At 39.0% G+C, this 23242-nt stretch overlaps 1 protein-coding gene across 2 annotated transcripts in view; it reads left to right on the top strand.

Annotated features, from left to right (window-relative positions):
- Positions 1-4569: 4569 nt before the first annotated feature.
- The window catches only part of YWHAE (tyrosine 3-monooxygenase/tryptophan 5-monooxygenase activation protein epsilon), a 33816-nt gene continuing 15143 nt past the window's right edge, over positions 4570-23242 (top strand). Inside the window, exon 1 of one of the 2 annotated variants that reach the window (XM_052657131.1) lies at positions 4570-4736. In XM_052657131.1, coding sequence (XP_052513091.1) covers positions 4673-4736 — 64 coding nt within the window. In that variant the 5' untranslated portion in view covers positions 4570-4672. The remainder of the gene's footprint in view (positions 4737-23242) is intronic. The other variant, XM_052657132.1, reaches the window with a different exon arrangement.

The following is a 23242-nucleotide window of genomic DNA, read 5'->3' as shown; positions in this document are numbered from 1 at the left end:
CCCCTATTGGGGTCATCACCTCAATTAAATAATCACCTTGTACCCTTTCACAGTTATTCTCAAGAGAACGCTACACTTACAGCTTCCACTTTATTGTCTTTGTACTTCAACCAAATGCAGTCTGGCTTCCAACACCCTTTTGAAACTGTTCTTGAATGAAGGTCAGTAATGACCTCATTCCTATATCCAGTGGCTTTTTCTCAGTGCTAATCTTGATGTCTTTGCAAAATTTCATTTTACTACCACCCCTTATTTTTGAACTCTTTTCACTTGTATTTTATGACACTAACTTCTGGTTCTCACTCAAGGTTGAACCATAGAAACATTAATAAATATAGCTAACATTCATGGAGTATCATTTTTCTTTCTTCCAATCTCCCACTTGGTTCTTATTAGTGTGAAGGAAATACCATTGCCATTTTACAGGGGAGAAAACTGAGGTGTCAAGAAGTTGAGTAATCTATTCCCATTGCACAGGTGATACGGAGCTATGGAACCCAAGGAAGGAAGAGCCCATTACCTTAGCTGCTCTGACGTGTCTGGGAGCGATTTCTTGTTGTATAGTCCTAAGTAGTATCCAACTCTTCTGCAACCCCATGGACTGTAGTCCGCCAGGCTCTTCTGCCCATGGGATTTCCCAAGCAAGAATACTGAAGTGGGTTGACATTTCTTTCTCCAGGCAATCTTCCTGACCCAGGGATCGAACTTGCTTCTCCTAAATTGGTAGGTGAGTTCTCTATCACTGAGCCACCAGAGAAGCCCGTGGAGAGATTTCTAAAGGTCAGCAAATCCAGCTGTTTCACTTCATTTCTGCAAAAAATGCCATTGGGATTTTGATAGAGATTGCATTGACTCTGTAGATCACTTTGTGTAGTAATGTTATCTGAACAATACGGTTATCTTCTGATCCAGGAACACAGATTGTCTTCCATTTATTTAGGTCACTTTCATGCACATATGCTGCACTGTGTGGTATGCGGGACCTTAGTTACCTGACCAGGGATTGAGCCCATGCCCTCTGCATTGGGAGCAGGCAGTCTTAACCACTGGACCACCGGGGAAGTTGCAACATATATTTTTAACTGAAGTATAATTGATGTGCAATATTTCAGCTGTACAGCAAAGCCAAAGCAATTATATATATATACCTTTAATGTATATTCAGACTCTTCCATTATAGGTTATTACGAGATATTAAATATAGTTCTCAGTGCTATACAGTAGGTCTTTGTTTATCTATTTTGCATATAGTAGTATCTATAAATTCCAAATCGAAATTCCCATTTATCCCCCACCTTTAGCATATTTATTGAACACCAGAGTGCCTGGATCTGATCCCTAACTCCTGCCTGCTAATTGAGATATTTACTTCTCAATCCCTCAGGTTCCCTAAGGATGGGATGACTCAGTGAGACCTGCTGCATCACAAAGGTGTGTTCAGAGCATGATGGGCACGGGGCTAAGGCAGGAACACCGGTGCAGGCAGTGTGCATCTCACAGGTGCATTTACTCCTGCCGGCAGGACAGCACAGGTTCCCATTTGACGCAGTTTGCTAAAATCTACAACCAGACTGATGTCCTTTCCAAGTAAAGCTGGTTAAAGATGACCATGAGTAGGCGCTGAACTAGAAGATTTCAAAGCTTTATCAGTACTCCTGATTTTATAAATGATGAAGCCCATCAACTCCATTCCTACCCAGATCTCCTGGTAAACTTGGGTACAGCAGGGCTTCATGGGGATCCAGATATTTTCAATAAAGCTTTGAAGTATGTGAATGTAGGACCAATGACTCAGGCTACCTAATAAGTGACATCTTTCATTTCTTTTAGATCTGTTTTTCTTTATCTATTTTATTGAAGTATTGTTGACTTACAATGTTTCAGGTGCACAGCAAAGTGATTCAGTTATACACATTAGTTTTCAGATTATTTTCCATTATAGGTTATTACAAGATACTGACTATAGTTCCCTGTGCTATTCAGTAATCCTTTGTTGGTTGTTGCGTATCTATTTTTAAAATTAGAAATCTACTTCTATTTATGGTGAAACAAGTGGAATAAAAATGTCCTAAATTTTTTAGCTAGGCAAAAATTCATAAATTTTCTAAAATATGTATTTTTTACATAATATTTATATATGTATATACACAAAAGCTTTTCTTCACTTGATAAAGGCTTGACAACATAAAAAGAAATTGGAAAACATAAACTAGCAACTGGACTATGTGATTAACTTTTATCTAGTTTCACTTTTCTATTTCACGTTCAGTGCTCCCATTTCATTTATAGATCCTTCTTTCTAAGTTAGACATTTACAGCTATAAATTTCCATCTTCGCACAATTTTTGCTGCATTTCATACTTTTTGGTATATTGTATTTTCATTTTTATTCATTTCAAGGTATTTTGTAATTTTCCTTGTGATTTCTTTTTCGGCCCATCAGTTAGTTAATAGAATGTTATTTAATTTCTGTACATCTTTGAAATTTTCCTGGTTTTCCTTCTCTTATTGATTTCTAGTTTCAATATGAGACTTTGTGTGGTTTCAGTCTTTTAAATGTTAAGACTTGTTTTGTAGCCTAACATAAGGTCTCCAGTTAACTTTGTAGATTGATATAAAGCTCAGAGGTGGAAATAACTTTCTGATGGTCACATATCTATTTAGTTATAGAATTAGGGCTAGAGTCCAGATCTTTTGACCCTTAATCATTCACTGTTGACATTTTATAAGACAAAAGTGAAGGGGCTTAAGGAGCTGAACTTCGCTGGCTTCTGATTTCTTCTATCACTTAAAAGCAAGCATTCTTCAAGGTTTTGCTTGTCCTGTTCCTCCTCCACACATTCTCTAGCTGCTTCCATCTGTAGCCTTCCTCCAGCTTGAAATGCCAGTCCCCCTTTCCAATTCCATGCCTGTTATTTCTACTTGAGTGATCTTTGAAAACCTTAGAACCAACATGTAATAAAAGGAACTCGTCTTCCTCTGCATTCTATCAGTAAATTTTCCTAGCATTCCTTTTTTTTTGGTTGAGCTGGGTCTTCATTGCTGTTCGAGGGCTTTCTCTAGTTGGGGCAAGTAGGGGGCTACTCTTTGTTTTGATATACCATCTTCACATTGTGGTGCCTTCTCTCCTTGCATATCATGAGCTCTAAAGCGTGGGCTCAGTAGTTGTGGCTCATGAGCTTAGTTGCTCCATAGCATGTGGAATCTTCCTAGACCAGGGATTGAACCTTTGTCCCCTGCATCGGTGGGTGGATTCTTATCCACTGTACCACCAGAGAAGCCTAAGTCTCTTATTTTTTGGTTAATGGTACTGCCACTTCTTATCCCGATGACTCAGGGTGGGAAGGTAGAAGGTTAATTTTAATATTTTTCCCTTCCTAATATCTTCACATCTGATTAGCTACAAACTCCTGTGGTTTCCCTCTGAAGTACTATTCCTATTTGTCCTTTCCTTCCCATTTTCACTGCTATCATCTATGACCTTTCAGTGGTATTAATGTAATAGCCTGATAATTTATCCTGTTCTTTAATCACTGCTGTACAATATTTAATAATCATCATAAAGAATAATTATGATGGTGTCATCCTCCATGCAAAATCATCAAAAAATAGCTTCCTTGTGCCCACTGGAGTGCAAACCCTTCAGCTTGCCATCCAAGGTTCTTCATAATTTAGTTCCAACCTTTTCATTCCACAATTAAAAAAAATTTTTTTTTAACATATTGGGCTGCCACGGATCTTAATTGTCCTATGTGGGATCTAGGTCCCTGACTAGGGGTGGAACACGGGGTCCCTGCACAGGAAGTGTGGAGTCTTAGCCACTGGACCACCAGGGAAGTCTCCTTATTCTACATTTATTGCAGACTTTACCACACATTTTACGTTCTGATTACCTGAGCTTTAGTCTTGCAACATACCGCATACTGTATTCAGTACAAGGTGTTAGGAATCCACTGGGAAGCAGTACAGACCAATGGATTCTTTCCCATTCCTGCCTCCTGGATCTCATTCTGATCTCGGCCCTACTCTTCTGCACCTTGGACTCCAGACCAGACTTTTCTAAGAACTTCTCTGTTCCTACCCCATGGCGGGCCTATGGGGGAAAGAAGGCCAAGGGAGAGGAACAGAAAAAGACTGCAAAGTGCGAAGGTGAAGTGTGAAAACTGGACCTTCCCTTATCAGCTACAGCAGGGCCCTGAATGAGGCCCAGGACTGAGCTTGGCTGAGAAAACAGGCGGAGTCAGTTTCAGAGAGGATGGCTTGTCATTACAAAAACCTTCACAGCCTCTGGTTTCTCTGCCCGCAGTCCAGGCTCTGCCGCTCACTGTCTTCTGGAGCGGTCCAGGCCGGCCTCACCTGGCCTCCCTCCTTCCCTCGGGGCGTTCTCCCTCCCCGCAGAAGCAGTTCCCGCCTCAAGCGGCCGCTGAGCTCTCGGAGGAGGCGCGGCTAGCTGGTTCCAACGTCCTCGGGCGCGGAGCACCCGGACCCGCCCCCCGCGCCAGTTGCCAGGGAGCGGTTGCCATAGAGCTGAGCAGTTGTCCGCGTGCGCAGGCGGAAGTCCCGGATTGAGGCGCCGCCATTTTTCCTGCCCGGACGCGGAGCGAGAGGCTGAGAGTCGGAGACGCTATCCGCTTCCATCCGTCGCGCAGACCCTGCCGGAGCCGCTGCCGCTATGGATGATCGGGAGGATCTGGTGTACCAGGCGAAGCTGGCCGAGCAGGCTGAGCGATACGACGGTGAGTTGCGGGGGCAACGGGGGGCTGGAATTCTCGGACCCTCTGCCGCCGCCCACAGAGGCCGGGAGCGGGATACAAAATGGCGGCATCATCGCCGAGCCCGGCCCGGGGACGTGGATTCGGGAAGCAGGAAATAGCCTGTGGGCTCCCAGAGCGGTAGGAAGCTCCAGGCCCAGGAATTTGACCCCTTGGGCGTCCTCATCTGCAAACACAGGAGAGCTAGGAGGCCAAGGCCATGGGGTGGAGGAGTTGGTTGTAAAATGGCGGCTGGGGGGAGGGCGAGTCCTGGGGCGGGGGAGGGGGAGGAGATGGCGGGTGCTGTCTCCGGGCGAGCAATCCCCAGGGGAGCTTCTGGGCCGGTTTTGGGACGTGGTGAACAATTGGGTGGCGTGATGAAGGAAGAAACACCCGCCACATGGGGGAGAGTGGCAACCGGGAGCTGGAGCGCGGGCGCCTTTCAGGGAAATATGGCGGGCGGGGGCGGTGGCTTTTCCCCGGAGGCCCAATGTGGGGCGGCGGCTGTGGAGTCTCACAAAGGAGGACCCTTACGAGCCGAGGGCTTCTCCGGGCTTGTGGTGGGGGGCAGCCTTAGCCGGGGGTCGGGGGAGGAGGGAGAGAGTGGGAATCACTGCAGTTCATCCTTGGGCGGAGGCCAGCTGAGATGCTACGATCGGATTTCCTTCCCTTAGGCCGGCACACCTTGTAGTGGCGTTTTTTAGGTTTCCCGTTCAATCTCGCCTTTTTCTAGGGAGCTCTAGAGAAACGTCCCTCACGCTCCTTCTCCTCAGACTTAGCCCGGAGAGCTCGAAGTTTCTGTTAGCATTTTCCGTAAACTGTAGAACGTGGAACAGGAAACAAGGAGCCCCTGGCTCGCTCTCGGTGCCTTTCCCATGCCTGTGCCTCAGTCCACCGGTATTTAAAAATGGTGACTTTCCTGTTTATACGCAGCATTATGACAAATGGAATGACCTGGTGAAAAATAAAGTGTTTTCAAATAACGTTTAGTGGCTATTTCGGTTGACTCCCCTGGCTTAGAATGTGTGTTCTTCCTTCGTTGGGGATCTTTACCAGTCCCAAGGTACTCAGCAGCGACTTGGGTTTTTCTATTAAGAACGTAAGGGATCTCGGCAGATCCTGTTTTCTTCCCTCCATTTTTAATAAACGGTTTTATGTATAGATTTGAACAATTTTTCTCCTTTCATTGCTCCTTTGTTTTTAAAGGTGCCATAGTCATTTTTCAGAACTTTATTGATTGAGATGGCCCTTGTGTCTGTTCGGTCGGTCCCAAACTGCTGCTTTTTTAAACTGCCCCTCCCGACTTGGGTCCCCCTCCCCCCATTTTGGACCTTGGTACTTGAATTGACTCCACATCCGTTAAACTAGCATTATCAAAACAAAAAATCATATATATGGTTTTTATGTTTTTAATACTGTTGTGGGATGAGATATGGCTGGATTCAGGTGTCATTGATCTTGAATTAAGCCACTTCAAAATGCTGCGTGGGGACTTTACTTGAATGCCTTTGGTCACGTGATTAGCCTCAGGGCTAGTCCATGTGTGTCATTCATTAGGATTCGGGAATTTGAAAATTAGGAGGAAAGACCTCGAACTCAAAATTGAGTAAAGATCTCTAAATTTCGTTTCATAAATCCTTAAATTGCTCTTTGTATTGAACAAGATTCTTGTTAGGAGTCGTAGGGGGATATGATGGGGAAGTACAGCTCAAGGTCAGATTTGTCTTTATTTCGGTATTTAAAAGTCAAAACAGCTGTAGGTGTGTTTGTAATGAAAGTTTTTTTCTTCTCTTGCCCCAAATAAGTTCACCTCTTAATCTATCACTGCCCTTGGGAAGAAACTCGAAATTATATTGGAATGTTTTCTCTTCTGTAGGGATTTAGTCTCTGAGTAAAACTGCTGTGATCACCAGAAAGGAAAGTTTTTTTTTTAAGAACTTGTTTTAAAAACTGTTTGGGTAGCTTCCAAGTAAGTGACAGTTCAGTGTGAAATCATAGTTTGGAATTGAGTATTGAGCGTTTTTGACCAAAGGCTTAATTGCTTATTCAACACAGGACTGTAGAGCCACATCCTTAACGTTGATTAAATGTTAGAGGTGTCCTTCAGGATCAAAAGGTGGTGTGGGGGCGGGTGGGATATAAGATCTACCAGATAGCGGAACTCCTTTGATTTTTGGGCACAAAATTGGAAGGGATTCATTGGAAAGGAAGAGGAAGACAGTCATTAGGAATCAGTCTGTACCTGTGTCCATTCCTTAATTGGGTGTAATAATTCAGTTTTGTTTGTGGTAACAAAAAATGATTCCGTGGTTTTAGTTATCAAACAATTTATCAAGTATGGGGAAGGTGAAAAATACATTTGATGATTTGGTTTGGAGGAGTTGGGTATAAATACTGGCTTTTCTTGTTTCTGCAGTACTTTATGTTTTTATTTTGCACATTATGTTGAACCTAACACTACACTTTTTGGAGAATTGGAATCGATTGATAGAGACTATTTAATGGTACTGGAGGACGAACTAAGCTGCCTTCAGGAAAAGGACAGTTTGAAATTGCAGACAGAAAAAAATACAGAAGTTTGGGGCTGAGACGGTCGACTTTCAAGATTAAATCTAGCCTTCTGTTACATAACAACAGTAGTGTCAGGGACAGTTTTTATATCATTCATAGCCATATTAAGCGGGTCATCTTTTAGCATTCCTGAAGTCTTAACTTTGCATCATGTAAATGAACCATATGAGGGATAGTGGTGGGGAAATGAGTACTTTTTACATTTTTTGAGAATAGAGGGGTCCGCATAAACTACATTTGGGTTGTGGGGGTAGTTGCTGGCTTTGTCCTTTCCTCACTTCTCTTCTCCCTGTGATGATTAGCTCCACATGAGGTAGGGGTAAAATTTTGATGGGTTAGGTTTGATTCAGTCTGTGACTGCAATACCAGGAGTGCATCTATTCTGAGTGCTTGAGAGCACCCCTTTTAAGACACCAGACCCCCATCTCTGACTTATTCTGAGGGGTGGGGTGCAGTTTTTCAATCAACTCCTTAATGTCCAGCTTGTTAGGGAAAAAGGGTGGGTAAATTAACTTAGTAATGAGTTTAAAAGCACAGGCTAATTATCAATCTTTTGACTATAAGTAATTTTTGTTGTTGCTGTTTCAACTAACTTTATTGAATATGTTTTTTCTTCCTACCTAATCATAAACAGAGTTGGATAATGCAGTTAGAAAATTACTCCTACTTTTGGTTTTTGTATTTAAAGTAGTTGCTCTTTTGTGATACTTTTGTGCACAGTACAGTATTGTGCATGTTGGACATTATTTCAGTCTATTTTGTTGGTTTACAAAACTGGGATAGAATGAAATTATGAATCTTTGCAGTTTGAGATGGTGATAGGGTAAATTCTTACTGTGGGCATTTCTAGGCACTTTTTTCACCTTTGTATGAAAAGGTCTCAATTTGAATTCTAGCATGAGGAAGAACACAATTAAACTGAGCGAATTTTGGATTTTAGTACAAGCAAACCCACTGAAAGCCCATACAAACAAGCAGTCTTTTCATAGTTGTTTAATAGGTTGGTCAAGGAAGTATGAAATATTTTAAAAATTTCTTGACTTTATGAAACCTGATAAAGCAAGTGAAATTTTATCATAGTAAATTAATGTATCTAATTTTACAAATCAGTTTCAAATACTTTAAGAAGTTGATCTGAAAGCACCTATTTTTTCCTTTGAAGTTCTGTAAGGCCTATTTTGCAGAAGTTTTCAGCCTTATATATCAGTAAAGTGTGTATTTAAACAGTAATGACAGGTATACGATAAAGGTTAAAATTTTAAATTTTGTAATTCATGTAATACTGATGTAGGTAATGTTACTTATATTTTATGGTCCACGAAAGAGAATTTTGAGATTTAGTGATTAAAAATAATTTTTTTTTCTATATCACATGACTATTTGGCAAGTGTATAGCAAAGCCAGAACTTGTCTGTCTGACCTTTAGACCAGCCAGTACTCTTATTTCTCCTGAGCCACTCACAAAAGACCTATGTGAAACTAAATCAGGTGGTGCCTTGTGGGGGAAGGGAGTATTCTTTTTTTTAAGCAGTTACTTCACATAATATGTCTTGTTATCTGTGACTTGACTAATATCCATTGTAACCTTTTGTTTTCTTTCAAAAACAAGGCACAGTGAATGAAGCTACAGTGAGAGATTGTAGGTAATTTAAGTGTTGGTATTAAAATTTTTTTGGTTTATCACAATGTCTGTACTGGGATATAGCTTAGTGCCATGCATTTCTATAAAGTACTTTTAAAAGGTGTCTGCCCCTCACCCTAGTCGTAATGGATGCAACCCTTAAATTAATGACATAGTCAGAAATCTCAGGGTAGAGAGGTTGGCAAATGATTCACAAATGTTGCAAATAGTAGCTTAGTTAGCTGTCAAACAGAATCTGTTAAGAGGTAGTGGGAAACAGAAACAAAATTATATATTCACTGTTTTGAAATGGTCAGTTAACAGTTTGATACAGTTACATACTGATACATCGAAGCTGACAACTTGGTTCAAATAACTTACTATTTGAGCTCATGAAATATTCATGCGGGTCACATTCCTAGGAACAGTTTCAGAAGTTCATATAAGTTTACTAAGTTGTGATAACAACTGCCATAATAATAAAAGGGTCATCATAATTTATAATCCAAATCAAGATACCTTGAGAATGAAGGGATGTAAATTCATAATTGTGATGAAATGGGTTGTCTTGAGCTGCAAACTTGACCTGTGATCATCCTGTGTGCATTTGTGTATATGTGTGTATGTGTGCGCTCAGTTGTGTCCAACTCTTTTGGTATACTAGGGACTGTAACCCATCAGGCTTATCTGTCTGTGGGATTTTCTTGGCCAGAACACTAGAATGGGTTGCTAATTCCTCCTTCAGGATTTCTTCCCTACCCAGGGATTGAACTCCAGATCTCTTGTGTCTCCTGCCTTGGCAAGTGCATTCTTTACCACTGAGCCACTTGGGAATACTGTGATCATCCTACTTAAGACCATTTCTTGCTGCGCTGCTAGTTGTCTCATTGAGAAAGTTCCTGAAGCTTTGTCCATCCCTCTGCCACCAACCAAGATCTTAGATCTGAACCCCAATAATATTGGTTTTCTTTCCAGTGAAGTTATCATTTGGCAGAACATTTGACAAATGAAAGGCAAAGTGAAAGCTTTCTTCCTCTCAGTCCCCTTTCCCCCAAATAGGAGCTAGAAAAGTCATGGATATGGTAGTTGCTGAAAATAGAGCTTGCTGGCATACCAACTAGTCAATTTGACTGATAGTGTCAAAGCCAAGTGTGTTGGTTTTATATATGTCTACTCTGAGCTAGACTTGTGTATAAAAATACTTGCCTTAGGTGTTAGCAGCAGCATTTGTCTTATGTTCAGAACTTTCTCCTCCAAATAACATTAAAAAAAAGTGATTTATTTGTTTGTACTAGGTCTTAGTTGTGGAAGAGGGGATCTTTAGTTACAGCATGCGAACTCCTAGCTGCAACATGTGGAATCTGGTTCCTTGGCCAGGGATCAAACCCAGGCCCTCAGTATTGGGAGCATAGAGCCTTAGCCACTGGACTACCAGGGAAGTCGCCCAAATAACATTTTTAAAGTCTTCACCTGAGTCTTGTCATGACTGTTAGGTTTAGAACACCAGATCCTGAATAGTTTAGAAAGCATGATCATTATGCTGATTTATCTTTTTTGAAATTTAATCTTGAATTTATTGTCCCTCTTCCAGTGGTCCATTAGAGTAGCTGGGTAGATCGGTTATTGATTTGTGATTAGGGCAGGATTTTATCTAGCTAAAGCAGTATGAAATGTGTTTGTTAAACTGTGTGTAAAATTTCAAGGAGACACATTACTATGAGAATTATGACTTTCGTACTTTGGCACATGTGGTATAGTGCAGAGGCCTTGGAATCATTCTGAATTCCCCATCTGTAGAATGGAAATTAATAGTGTCTACCTTGCTTGCTAATTTACAGGGTGTTACGAACTTGTGGGGGTTTGAACCACTACAGTGTATAATTATAAGGTAGTATTAATTATGAAGACTTTGTATTACCCATTGTCAGAGATGATGTGAATGTTTTTGCTGCAGAACTACATACATATGTATTAGAGAATAACCTTTCTTGAGTTATACTTAGCAACTGTATTCTCATGGATTTGGTGTCCAAGTTATATTTGTATAAAGGTTTTCAAAAGAAAATCCTTAATCTTAATTCTTCTGTAAAATTGCATATCCAGAAGATGAAGGTTGTCCAAATTTATTCTCAAGCGATATAAAGCTCTTTGGCCATTATGAGCTGACATGTAGTTCTTTTTTGGCCCTATCATGCATGCGCGATCATTACCCAACCAAAGATGGAACCTGTGCCCCTTACCAGTGGACTGCCAGGGAAGTAAGAGGGACTTCCTGGCAGTTCTTTGATATTAATTTCAGGTTAATATCCAGGAGGATATACTGATCTACCTAGCAAATACAATACCTGTTGTGTATGGGTTTGGGATGAAGGGTTCCATAGTTTAAAAAAAAAATAGATCAGGGTTAAAAATATTTGTATGTTAACAATCTCAGGTTACTGACTAGGAAAAATTATTACCAGTTTCATGAGAAGTGATTGTAAAGGCTTAGTGTAAGCCTTGGGCAGTGAATGGGTTCTGATAAAAGAAAGCTATGAATTAATACTACTAAATCCTTGGTGGTTAGCTATTTGAAGATACAGTAGGACTTTGAATGGCTGTTGTGACTTCCTTTGTGTTGTAGAAATGTGTCCTGTTTAAGAGTTTGTGTGATTAATTACTTTGCCCATAATGGGCTAAATTATAAATTAGTAAACATTTTGATAGGATTACCATGAAAATTTCAAAACATACGCCCTTTGACTATGAAAATATCACGTAGGACAGTTATGATTTTGCTTCTATAAGTTTGTCAAAAGGTATTATTACAAAATTTTTTTGATGCAGAGTAGACTCCTCCCCCCCCCACCCCCCTCAGTTAATGCTGGGAACTTCCTGGTGGTCCAGTAGTTAAGACCCTGAGCTCCCATGCTTGGGGCATTGGTTCAGTTCCTGACCAGGGAACTAAATCCCACATGCCACAACTAAAAGATCCCACGTGGTACATCTAAGACCCGGGGCAGCCAAATAAAATAAAAATACATTACTATGAAAGTTAAGATTTGTGTGAAATTTTGCAGAAGTTATGGAAAGATTTAGACTTTGAGCTCTTTTGTACCTTTGGTCATTTACTTCCCCAGTCTTTCTGTTTCTACCTCCTCTTCACCTCATCTTTTTGGTTCTGCTACAGATAGACATGTTATGCGTGCCTGAGGGGATTATCTTAAATTCTGAGAGGAGAAATCTGTTTGAGTAGAGTAAGAGGGATTTTTTCCCCCCTTCATCAATATTGAGACTAATGGGAGAGAGAACCTTTCTGCAGTCAAAATTGTAAAATCGTTGTAAAAGGATGTCTTGTTTATCTACCTACCAGAAACTAATTAGGAATGTTTAAAATTTTTTAAAGGGTAAGTTTTTTCTTACTGGACCAGTTGCATGGCTTATCAGATCTTAGTTCCCCAACCAAGGATCAAATCTAGGCCCTTGGCAGTGAAAGGGGAATTCCCAAGGCTAAAAATTTTTTACTCCTTTTTTAAGAGAAGGTAAAAATTAATTTTAGAGTGAGAGGCTTCTCTGTTCAGGCTGGTGCGTGAATAAGAAAAATGGTACACATTTGAGTGTCAAGATTATTGTTTTGAAAAGCCTTAGTATTCAGAGTATGTACTAGGCACTTGGGATTCATCAGTAAACAAAAGACAAAAAGTCCTTTCAAGGGAGTTATTTTGCTGTGAATGTATAAATGCTTTTATTTTTTAAAATATTTATTTGGCCGAGACAGGTCTTAGTTGCAGCACTCAGGATGGGATCTTTGTGTCATGCGGGACCTTTAGTCGGAGTGAGAGGACTGTAGTTGTGGCTTCAGTTGTTATGGCACATGGGCATAGTTGCTCCGTGGCATGTGTGGAATTTTAGTTCCCCAACCGGGCATCAAACCTGTGTCCCTGCATTGCAAGGCAGATTCTTAACCACTGGACAACCAGGAAAGTCCCTATATAAATGCTTTTTAGAATTACTCTTCTGTTAGCATGTGTAATTAAGAGTTAATTTGAGTTAGTAAATAACAGCACTGGTGTTCGGTATAATTGTAAGGCATCATCATATCTGGTGCTGGTTCCTGTCCCATGTCAAAGACTTTTGTAAAAAGCTACATTTTTTCTTCATTAATTAACTAGAGTTAAGTGGTATTAACAAAAGTTTTCCTCAAAAATTATTTTCGTAGACTGTGATAGTAAAATTCTATTTTAATACCATCTGTGATTTATTGGCAGCTATTGCAGGTGCTTACCATTATCTCAGTCCTCAAAAACAACCCTGCAGAGAAGGTACTACCCATTTTACAGATAAAGATTAAGAGCTTTAGGAAAAGTGACAGCAGTAGGGGATCACTGGGATTCAGCTAGTCTTTTCATTTCCAAGCTGATATTCCACTCACTTTCATATTTATAGGTATGTAAACATTAGTTCAAGCCAGCTGCTCTATTTTGTTCCTTACATTTTAATTTGATGACTCAGAGGCTGCTTTGAACAGTCTTTTGGCTTAATGCTGTTACCTTTCATATAGGAAGAAGACAGAAGAGTATAGCATGTAGGTTTGAGTATATTTTCTAGTGGAGAGAGACGAAAGTAGCTATGAAACAAATTAATTTCAGCTGGAGATTGTGTCTGTAACTTTCAGTTTTACTCCAGTCAGCTGAGCTACTGGTTCACTTAATTATATTTATTTTATATAATTTAGCGTAGTGTGAGTGGTGGTTGGAAGGCTTGCAAGGTGAGGCCTCAATATACCCCAAGTGACATCAACTTTTAAGGAAGCACCAGGATTAGTGAGGGAGTGTCTGTGAATATTTTCCCTCAGAGATTGGTTTTGCTTTTTTTACTTTAACTGATTTTACCTATTTCCCCTTTCTAGGTCTGTTTTTTGCTCAGGATAATGCATTCAGATTTGTTGCATTTGCAGCTCTTTCAATGCAGCACCGTCACATAGTTCTCTAGGAACTATGCAACAGAGGGACTCTGAGTATTTTGATTATTTTGGAGAAGAGGTGTATAAAATCCTGCATTTCCCCGCAAATAACATTAATGGAATTTCATCTTTTTTTGCTAGTTGTCAAGGATAAAGAGAATCTAGAAAGACTCTCCCCTCATTGTTCTTTCCAGACAAGAATTGGTCTCAGTGTTTCACTGCACAGTAAAATTCAGTTGTAAGAAACTGTTTGGGTTTATTAGACTATATAGTATGATTCCTTAAGTGTAATCAGTAGAATTCCATTTATTAATTTGGAATTTTTCTTACTGTTTTATATTTTAAAGAAGTGTCTCCTTTCTCATTACCCATTGTGAGAGTCTTTGTTTCTTTCTAGCTTTGGAGTCTTAACTAGTGCTTAATTCGTCAATCCCTAGCTTTTTCATATGGCCATTGAGTATGTTCACATGGTATTTTATTTAATCAAGGAATCAAGAAATTAAACAGTGTTGAGCATGAAAAAATACTACTGTTTATAAATTCTTGATATGAGACTAAAGCTTAGAAGCTCTAGGAACTTAATGATACAACGTTTCTCTTTATGTGTTTTTTTGGTTGATGGCTTTTCAGGTGGGTCTTTTGACCAGTTGCTAAGTCAAGTCAGTTTTTCCTCTTTCCAACAGTTAATATATACTGTTAATACGGTCCTTCTTCCTTTATCTTTTACAACTGTAAAAGATGTATTACTTTATTTACATAAAGTAATAAAGATGCTAACTACATAATGACATACTATTGATTAAGAAAAATCTGGGTTTCAGAGATGTGTAAAAAGTTTCCTAAAACATGTATTTATAGTATATATACATAATATGCTACATTCTTTCATTGAAAAGTTATTACGTATGTTATTCAACCATGTACCTTTTTTCCAGAGTTAAATATTATAAGTATTATAATTGTATTAATATAATTATAATTATTATAATATACATATTATATATATATACCCTGAGTTTGAGAATATGAGAAATTTCTGTGGTAATACTGCATAGTTTTTTGTCTAGTTTTTAAAAAAATTGTCAATTCTTATTTTTGAGTGGCACTGCATACCTTATGGATGGACCTCTGACTATTTTTTCCCCATAATTTAATGTAGTTTATTGATTTCTGTCACTTTCCCCTGTATCTGCCTCTGTATTTTCATACTATGTTTTGATTAGTTGATAGGATTAGGAGTTCACTTCTTCCTCTTCACAGTCATTCCTAAAGATTTCTCCTATCTACCATTCTTGTACTTTTTTTCTTTCATTGTACCTTTTAATCAGTAGGTATTTATTTAACATTTCTTAGGAATGTTCGCCCTTGTGAATGAATGATAAAATAATTTATGATACCTAATATAAAGGAGTTTACTAGGAGTTTAGTTTTCCTCCTGGAGAAGGAAATGGCAACCCACTCCAGTACTCTTGCCTGGAAAATTCCATAGTTGAAGGAGTCTGGAGGGCTACAGTCCATAGGGTTGCAAAGAGTCGGACACAACTTCACTTTCACTTTTAGTTTTCCTAGTTTTAATAGATGAGGTACTCGTTGGGGTGGATAAGATTTGGATGGTGGGAGAGGGGGATTGCTTCAGATGTATCATCAAAGGTACGATATGGGGTGAAGCATATGAGGCCTAACAATGGAAATGTCTGGGCCAGAAAGAAAAAAAAACGAAGCCAGATTATACAAGAGGCTTTACTTACTAGATTTAAGTTCTGTGTGTATTTTTTGTAATGATAGAAAGTTTAATTCAGCAAGAGTATGAAACAATGCACGTAATGCTCCAAAGTGTACATAGTAAAAATTGACAGAACTATGGGAAGAAGGTGACAAACCTATTACTGTATTGGGAGGTTTCAGTAAACATCTCTTAGTAAATGGTAAGTCAGGCAGACAAAAACAAATGTAGAAGCTTTGAACACAATTAACAAGCTTGAATGAAAGGACATAAAATATATACCCAGCTGTAAGAAAATATCCATTATTTTCAAGCACAAATAAAACATTTATAAAAATGCATTATGCAGTCATAAAGTAGGTCTCTGCAAATTTGAAAGAGTAATCCTTATAGACCATTGAATTTTACATTAATTGGTACACAAATCACCCAGAGGTCTTCTTTAAGTAGAGATGATAGCCAGAGGGTTGTGATGGTGGATGGGATTCTGCTTTTTCATAAGCCAGCTGATGTCTGATGTTACTTGTCTGCAGACTGCACTTCCTGTATCAAGGATTATAGATGATGTTCTTCAACTGCAGCTTCTTAGCTTGAATTTCTCAAGAAGTGGACCCTGAAACAAAAGATTTAGGAGTCAGTGATTTACTTTGTTGGTGAAGGAAACATCAGTTGGAACTTGAGGGCCAGCTGATAGCCAATAAAGATGTATTATCAGGCTAACTACCTCTGTGGGCAGTTGTTACTGAATTACCGTGGAAGAACTTTGAAGACCAGTGTCAAACATGTCTCATAGCCTTCTACTGGAAAAAGAGAGAAGTCAGTGCCTGACTTCAAAGGACAGGCTGATATGCTTATTAGGGACAAATGCAGCTGGTGATTTGAAGTTGAAGCCAGTGCTCATTTCTTGATTTCTGAAAATCCTAGGGCCTGTAAAAATTATGCTAAATCTACTCTGCCTGCACTGTATAAATGAAACAAAAAAGCCTGGATGTTTAGCATGTCTATTTACGACATGCTTTATTGAATATTTTAAGCCCACTGTTGAGACCTACTGCTTAAGAAAAAAGATTCCTTTCAACATATTGCTGCTCATTGACAATGCACCTGGTCCCCCAAGAGCTCTGATGGAGATGCACTCTGAAATTAACGGTGTTTTCATGCCTGCTGACACAACATACATTCTGCAGCCCATGGATTGAGGAGTCATTTGAAGTTTAAAGTCTTATTGTTTATGAAGATAGTGATTCCTCTGGTGGATCTGAGTGAAGTAAATTGAAAACCATTTGGAAAGGATTCTCCATTCTAGATGCCGTTAAGACTAAGTTCTGTGTTCTTTATTTAGCTCATTACTGTGTCAAGTGCTTTGTCAACACTCCAAGTGCTTACATCTTCCTGGATTCCGTTTTGTTTTTAAATCTTACAAGAGGCAAACAAAGAAAAGGATTTTAACATGTTATTGAGTTCCTACCTATTAGGTGCCAGGGAGTTAATGATGCAGTCTCGTTTTAACCCTCATAACCCAGTAAGGGATGGCTATCTTCCAAATTGTAGGTGAGGAAACAGGTTCATAAAGGTTGAGTGACGTAGGTCAAAGTTATATGTAGCTATGACAAGAATATTGAAAATGATAACTAGAATAAAATAAGACCACTTTGAGAGTCTTCCCAGACCCCCTATTTTGTTTTCAGCATCCTGCTTGTTTCCTGGTACTCAACAGAAAATGAACTTGTAGATGTCACATTTTTAATTCTGTCTGCTTTAAGCCATTTGAACTTTTGTTTAAAGAAAAATCCCAGGATTGGCTTCCAAATCTTGACCAAACTGTTTACTCAGATTACTTTTTTCTTAATACGTGTAAGATAAGTGTCGATAATTTTGGTCAGTTTTAATGAAAGATAACTAGTGATTACTGTAGCTTTTTATTTCTGTAGGAACTTGTCAGTGATAGAAGACTCCTAAAACTACACACATTAGCTTCTTGTTGTGTTTTTAGATCTTTTCCACATTAACTATTGGAATTTAAAAATTTTTTTTTCTGCAACATGTAGTTTGTGATCTTAGTTTCCCAACCAGAGATCAAACCCAGCCCCTTGACAGTTAAAGCATGGAGTCCTAACTGCTGGACTGCCAGGGAGTTCCCAGTTAAGAATTTTTCAATGGACTGAGTTACTATTTTGAGTAATGTAAAATCTTAAGTTGTGTTTTGGCACCACATAGAACTCTTTAGTGATTTGGAAGCACACATAAAAGTGCAAAAAACCTTATAAAGTGATGTATCACAGACTTTGTGACGTAGCTGAATTACTAGTGGTAAAACTAAATTGTCAAATTCAGCAGGGATTTTAATGTTCAATTGCCAATATAAGTCACTTTTGCTTTCTGAGAATATATATATATATATTTTTTTCTGAGAATATATTTTGCAACCAGCTTAATCTGATGGGTTTATGAAAATATAGCTCTGTCAAAAACCATGTTCCCTAGGGATAATACTGAATTTGTTTGATGGTTAGCTGATAATACCTGTCCTTAAAATTACCCAAATCAAATTTCTTTTCTGTGCTCTATGGTACATAATTGTTGGTGCCAGTAGTGTATTTGTCACTGTGACACAGGAAAAGGATAGTTTTAGAAAAAATTTGGCTCTGTCTGTATATTCCTAAATATTAATGGTCATTGCTACTAAGAAATGAATCATAGAAACTTCACAGAAGTTATGAGTCCATCAGATCATCTGAAAACAACATAATACCTGGACATTCACATAAATAACTTCCTTTAAAAAAATAGATTTATGTTTTTGGCTGTGGTGGGTCTTTGTTGCTGAATGCAAGCTTTCTTTAGTTGTGGAGAGTGGGGGCTACTCTTTTCATTGTAGTAGCTTTTTTTGTGGAGCACAGGCTCTGGGCAAACAGGCTTCAGTAGTTGTAGCACCTGGACTTAGTAGTTGTGACACACGAGCTTAGTGGGTTCTGAGCATGTTGGATCTTCCCAGGCCAGGGATTGAACCTGTGTCCCTTGCATTGCAAGACGATTCTTAACCACTGGACCACCAGGGAAACCTCTCACAAAGGTAACTTTCTATAGAAATACTGTCATTGGTTTCATGAGATCAGAAGTATCTGAGTAAAGACTGCTTCTTATGTAAATTGGTCATTTTCTGTGACTCTTACTTAAAGATCTGCAGTATATGGTAAATTCCTCTTAGGTTTAGTACCTTGGAAATTTTTTTCCCAACACACCTGAAACTTCTTTTTATCAAATACAGTAACAATTTAACTTGGGAAATTTTAAGTTGTTGTCTCTGTTGTCATTAACCATAGGCAGAATTTGTTATCTGCATTAATTAATTGCCTGTAATTCCAATGCATATCTATGCTTTTATAAGTAATGTCTGATTTGACAGTTTTTAAAAAATCTTAGCGTGGTTTCATTGGCTTTTTCTTTAAAGCTATATTGAGTCACTGTGGTGTGCCCTCCCCGCTTCTTCCAGCCTCTTGTACTTCAGCAGTGAGGTCATGTGAGTTGTTTTGGCCAGTGAAACGTGAGCAGAAATTTTTGTCTGTCAAACTGTATAGAGGCAGTGACGAACCCTTTCCTGATTTCTTCTGTTTCTCCCCTTGCTTCTTGGACTGAAGTTCCAAGGCTGAAGTGAAGCCTGAAGTATCAAATGGTACAGCTTAAAGATGGTGGCCTCGCCCAAACATTGGAGTGAGAAGGAAACCTTTGTTGTGTCAAGGCTCTGAGACTTGGAGAATAATTTGGTTCCCAAGCACACCTGTTCTATCCTTTGGGAATACAGAATTATCAGTTGCAGTTCGTGTGAAAACATGTTGACTTTCTCTTTGTACTTTCAGTTTTGAGATGTTAAATAGATTACATCCAGGCCTCTCTGCTTTCCAGAGTCTTAGGGGAGGCTGATCTGGCTCAAGATTATATGCCAGATTCTCTAAAGATGAATAAAATCATCCTTTGGCTGTTAGGTTAAGTATGTACATGCTGTCATATGAAGAGCATTTTGCATTCTTGGCATGCCTCAATGTGAATGAATAATTAAAGGGTATAACACTCCCCCCTTTTGTGCAAACTGAGTCTGTGGTGGAGTTCCTTCTTTTCATTCCTTAATTTCTAAACCATATCTTCAGAACTAAGTATTGAGATTTTAAGGGAGACATTCATCACACTAAGCTCTTTGGCCAACTAGAGCTCTTTCATCTTAGGCTTTTTAGTTCTTTCTTTGTCCTCAGTCTAGCTACTCTCTAAATACTGTTGCTGATACAAGTCTGGTTTTCTGCTTTTTATTCATTTGGGAACTTCTCCCTCCCCCTAACGCAGACGTCAGATTTTCCTTTGCTGGTGTTCTCTTTCCCTCTTTTAGCCCAGATGACACACATTTTTTTTTCTGTGTATGGTACAAGAGCCATTTATCTTCATATATCCTACCTTTCCCTGATAATCATAAGATGAGAATGTTCTAAACTGCTTAAACTGTTTGACACTGGGGGCTTCTTTGCGGTCTACTGGTTAACACAGCAGGAGTGTGGGTTTGATCCCTGGTGGGGGAACTAAGATCACACACCATGCGGCACAGCCAAACAAAACAAAACTTTTTCTCAACAATTTGGAAATTACTTGAAATATTTATTCTCTCCCTCTTGCTGTTCTCATTTAGGGAAGAATGGCTTTTTCTGTTGGTGATTCTCTTTATTGCATTATCCTTATTTCAGATTTTTATTTTGCAAAGTGTAAGATAATAGTCATTGTGTGGTAAAGTAAAAAAAGCTAAATAGGGGGAAATGGTGGCATTATATTGAAAAGTACAGATCCTACACTGCTACTTTTAATTTAACAATAGATCTTTCTCTTTTGAAAAAGTACTCTGTGTAATAGAAATATTAATGTATCTTGGGGGCGTAAACGCCTCAGTTCAGATATATACATACAAAATACATTCTGATAGATCCCAGACTAGTGATTTCAAACAGCCATGCCTGATAATTAAAAATTGGTCTAGAGAGATTTTTACTGAGGTGAATTTTTATCATTACAACAAGGTGAATTTTACAGTTTTACAATTTGCAGAGGTACTTTGCTTTTTTCCCCTCTGGCTTTCCCCATGATAGTCCTGCATCACCCCTGAAATAACTTTGCATTCTTTCCATTTGACATGGTGATTTGGGAAGCTTGCCTTCGTGTAAGCTAGAAATAAATTTATTGTCTTAAGTTTATTCTCCTGTTGGGTCTATGGAGGCGTTTCTTTTCACCACTCCCCAGTTAATTGAAATTCTGCCATTATCATCATGTCTGTCATTTGGATTACTTCTCATTGAGAAAGGGGGACTACAGAGTTTGGGACAGAGCTACTTGGTTTATCTTCATTGTGTGTGTGGGCTAGTGTATGTGTGAGAGAGAAAGAAAATACACAAAATAACAAAATTTACCATATTGATTATTTTTAAATGTATAGTTCAGTGGTGGTAAATAAATACATTCATATTTTTGTGTAGCCATTACTGTCCACCCCTAGAATTCTTTTCATTTGTAAAGTGGAAACTATCCATTAAACAGTAACTTCACTTTCTCCCTTCAGCCTCTGGCAACTAATATTATACTTTATGACTAATTTAAGTATCTCATATAAGTGGAATTGTACAATATTTGTCTTTTTGTGACTGGTTTCTTTCACTTAGCATACTGTTCTCAGTGTTCATCTCTGTTGTAGCATATTGCACAATTTCCTTACTTTTTAATAGTCCATTGCAAGTGTATACTATGTTTTGCTTATCTATTATTCATTGATGGATTCATTGATGGACACTTGGTTGCGTCCGTGTTTTAACTATTGTGAATAATGCTGCTATAAAAATTAGCCAAATATATCCCTTTAAGACCCTGCTTTCAGTTCTTTTCGGTATTTGCCGAGAAGGGGGAATTGCTGGGTCATGTGGTAATTCTATTCAGAAATTTTCAAGGAGCCACCATACTTGTTTACACAGCAACTGTACCATTTTACATGTCCACTAATAGGACATGGGGTCCAATTTCTCCACATTCTTGCCAACACCTGTTTTCTGGTTTCTTAATAGTGGCCATCCTAAGGGGTGTGAAGTGGTAGGTCATCTTAGTCTTTTAAATAGATAAAAGGAAGAGCTGGATTTTTTCCCCTGTTGACTGTTTCTGTAAACATACCCTATACCCTAAGGTGCTCTTCATTGGAAATCAAATCTGGTTATTATTTAAAATGACACTTTTCTATCCTCTGTTACAGATTGCTTTGATGGGGTTTATTTCCTCCCCCCTCCTTTTTTTTTTTCCACCAGCCTGTCACTTTTCCATATAAAAGACAAGTCTATAGCCTTCACATTCACATACTTGGTGCCTCTTCTGGATAATCTGTAGCAGATGAATCCATAAGGCTTCTAGAATACGGTATACCAAGTTCTCAGAATATACCCAGATGCCTTGACTTTGTATTATGAAAGAGTTTTGGTCTTCTTACTAGTCATTTCATGTACAGGATTCAAGATCAGATCATATAATACTATGAGTCTCTCCATAGACTTGTTAGTTGCGAATATTATTTGAACGTAATATAGGCGTTTACTGCTTCCCAGGAGGTGCTAGTGGTAAAGAACTCGCCTGGCAAGGCAGGAGACATAAGAGACAAGAGTTCGATCCCAGGGTTGGGAAGATCCCCTGGAGGAGGAAATGGCAAACCCATTCCAGTATTCTTGCAGGGATAATCCCATGGACAGAGGAACCTGGAGGGCTACAGTCCATGGGGTCGCAAAGAACTGGACACAACTGAAATGGTTAGTGCACACAGCAGGGTAGTCAGTAACAAACAGGCAAGCTGGTTCAGTGTAATGGACTAGGCTGTTACTACTCAATGAAGGAGAAATGACCTGGAACAAAACAAGCTTAGTATTTGGTTCAGACGTCCTTTGAGTTGTGAGGATTACATATTTCAGGGTTTCTGTAACTGGGGATTTTCAGTCAGCTACCCATTGTCCCTCCAACTATCAAGAGTCCCAGGAATTGTACAAGAGTCCCCTCATGTACCCAACTCTGCCTCCACAAATAGTGATTTGATCATGAAATTGCTGTTCTCTGGTTCATAAATTGTGAACATATCTGCGGCAGAGAGATTTGACAGCCTCCCTTCGTGCAAGAAATGCTGAGATCTCATTGATAAAAATAGTTGCTGCAAAGGTGATTTCATGAAATGCTAATTGTGTTTGAGAAGTTTATGTGAATACAAGTGTTAATCCTCTGCTGTTGGAGGTTTTAAGGGTGTGACTAGTCTAGAATTTTGGATAAATAGGGTTTTCACATGGTTTGGTGGGGGTGTATTGTAGTTAGGATTATGTTTCTATTGCTGGTGTTAAACGGATGCTAAGTGTTAAAAGGTGTTAAGGATGACACCAGTGTTATGAGAATTTCACTGTAGTCATAATTTGCACAAATTGATACAAAGCACTGGTTGTAAGACTTCTAGCGGCATCATGAAGCTCTTTCCTCTTCTTATTCATGCTACCCTTAGTCTTATTCCTCCTGGAATGGAGACATTTCTGAAGGCAAAGAGCTGTGAGTAGTGTTGGGCTTTTAAAAACTAACTAAATTTATTTGACTGC

This window comes from Budorcas taxicolor, chromosome 19 (assembly GCF_023091745.1).
Source record: "Budorcas taxicolor isolate Tak-1 chromosome 19, Takin1.1, whole genome shotgun sequence".
In the NCBI taxonomy this organism is placed as follows: domain Eukaryota; kingdom Metazoa; phylum Chordata; class Mammalia; order Artiodactyla; family Bovidae; genus Budorcas; species Budorcas taxicolor.
The sequence above is the reverse complement of the archived record's forward strand: the minus strand, read 5'-3'. Positions and strand labels throughout refer to the sequence as shown.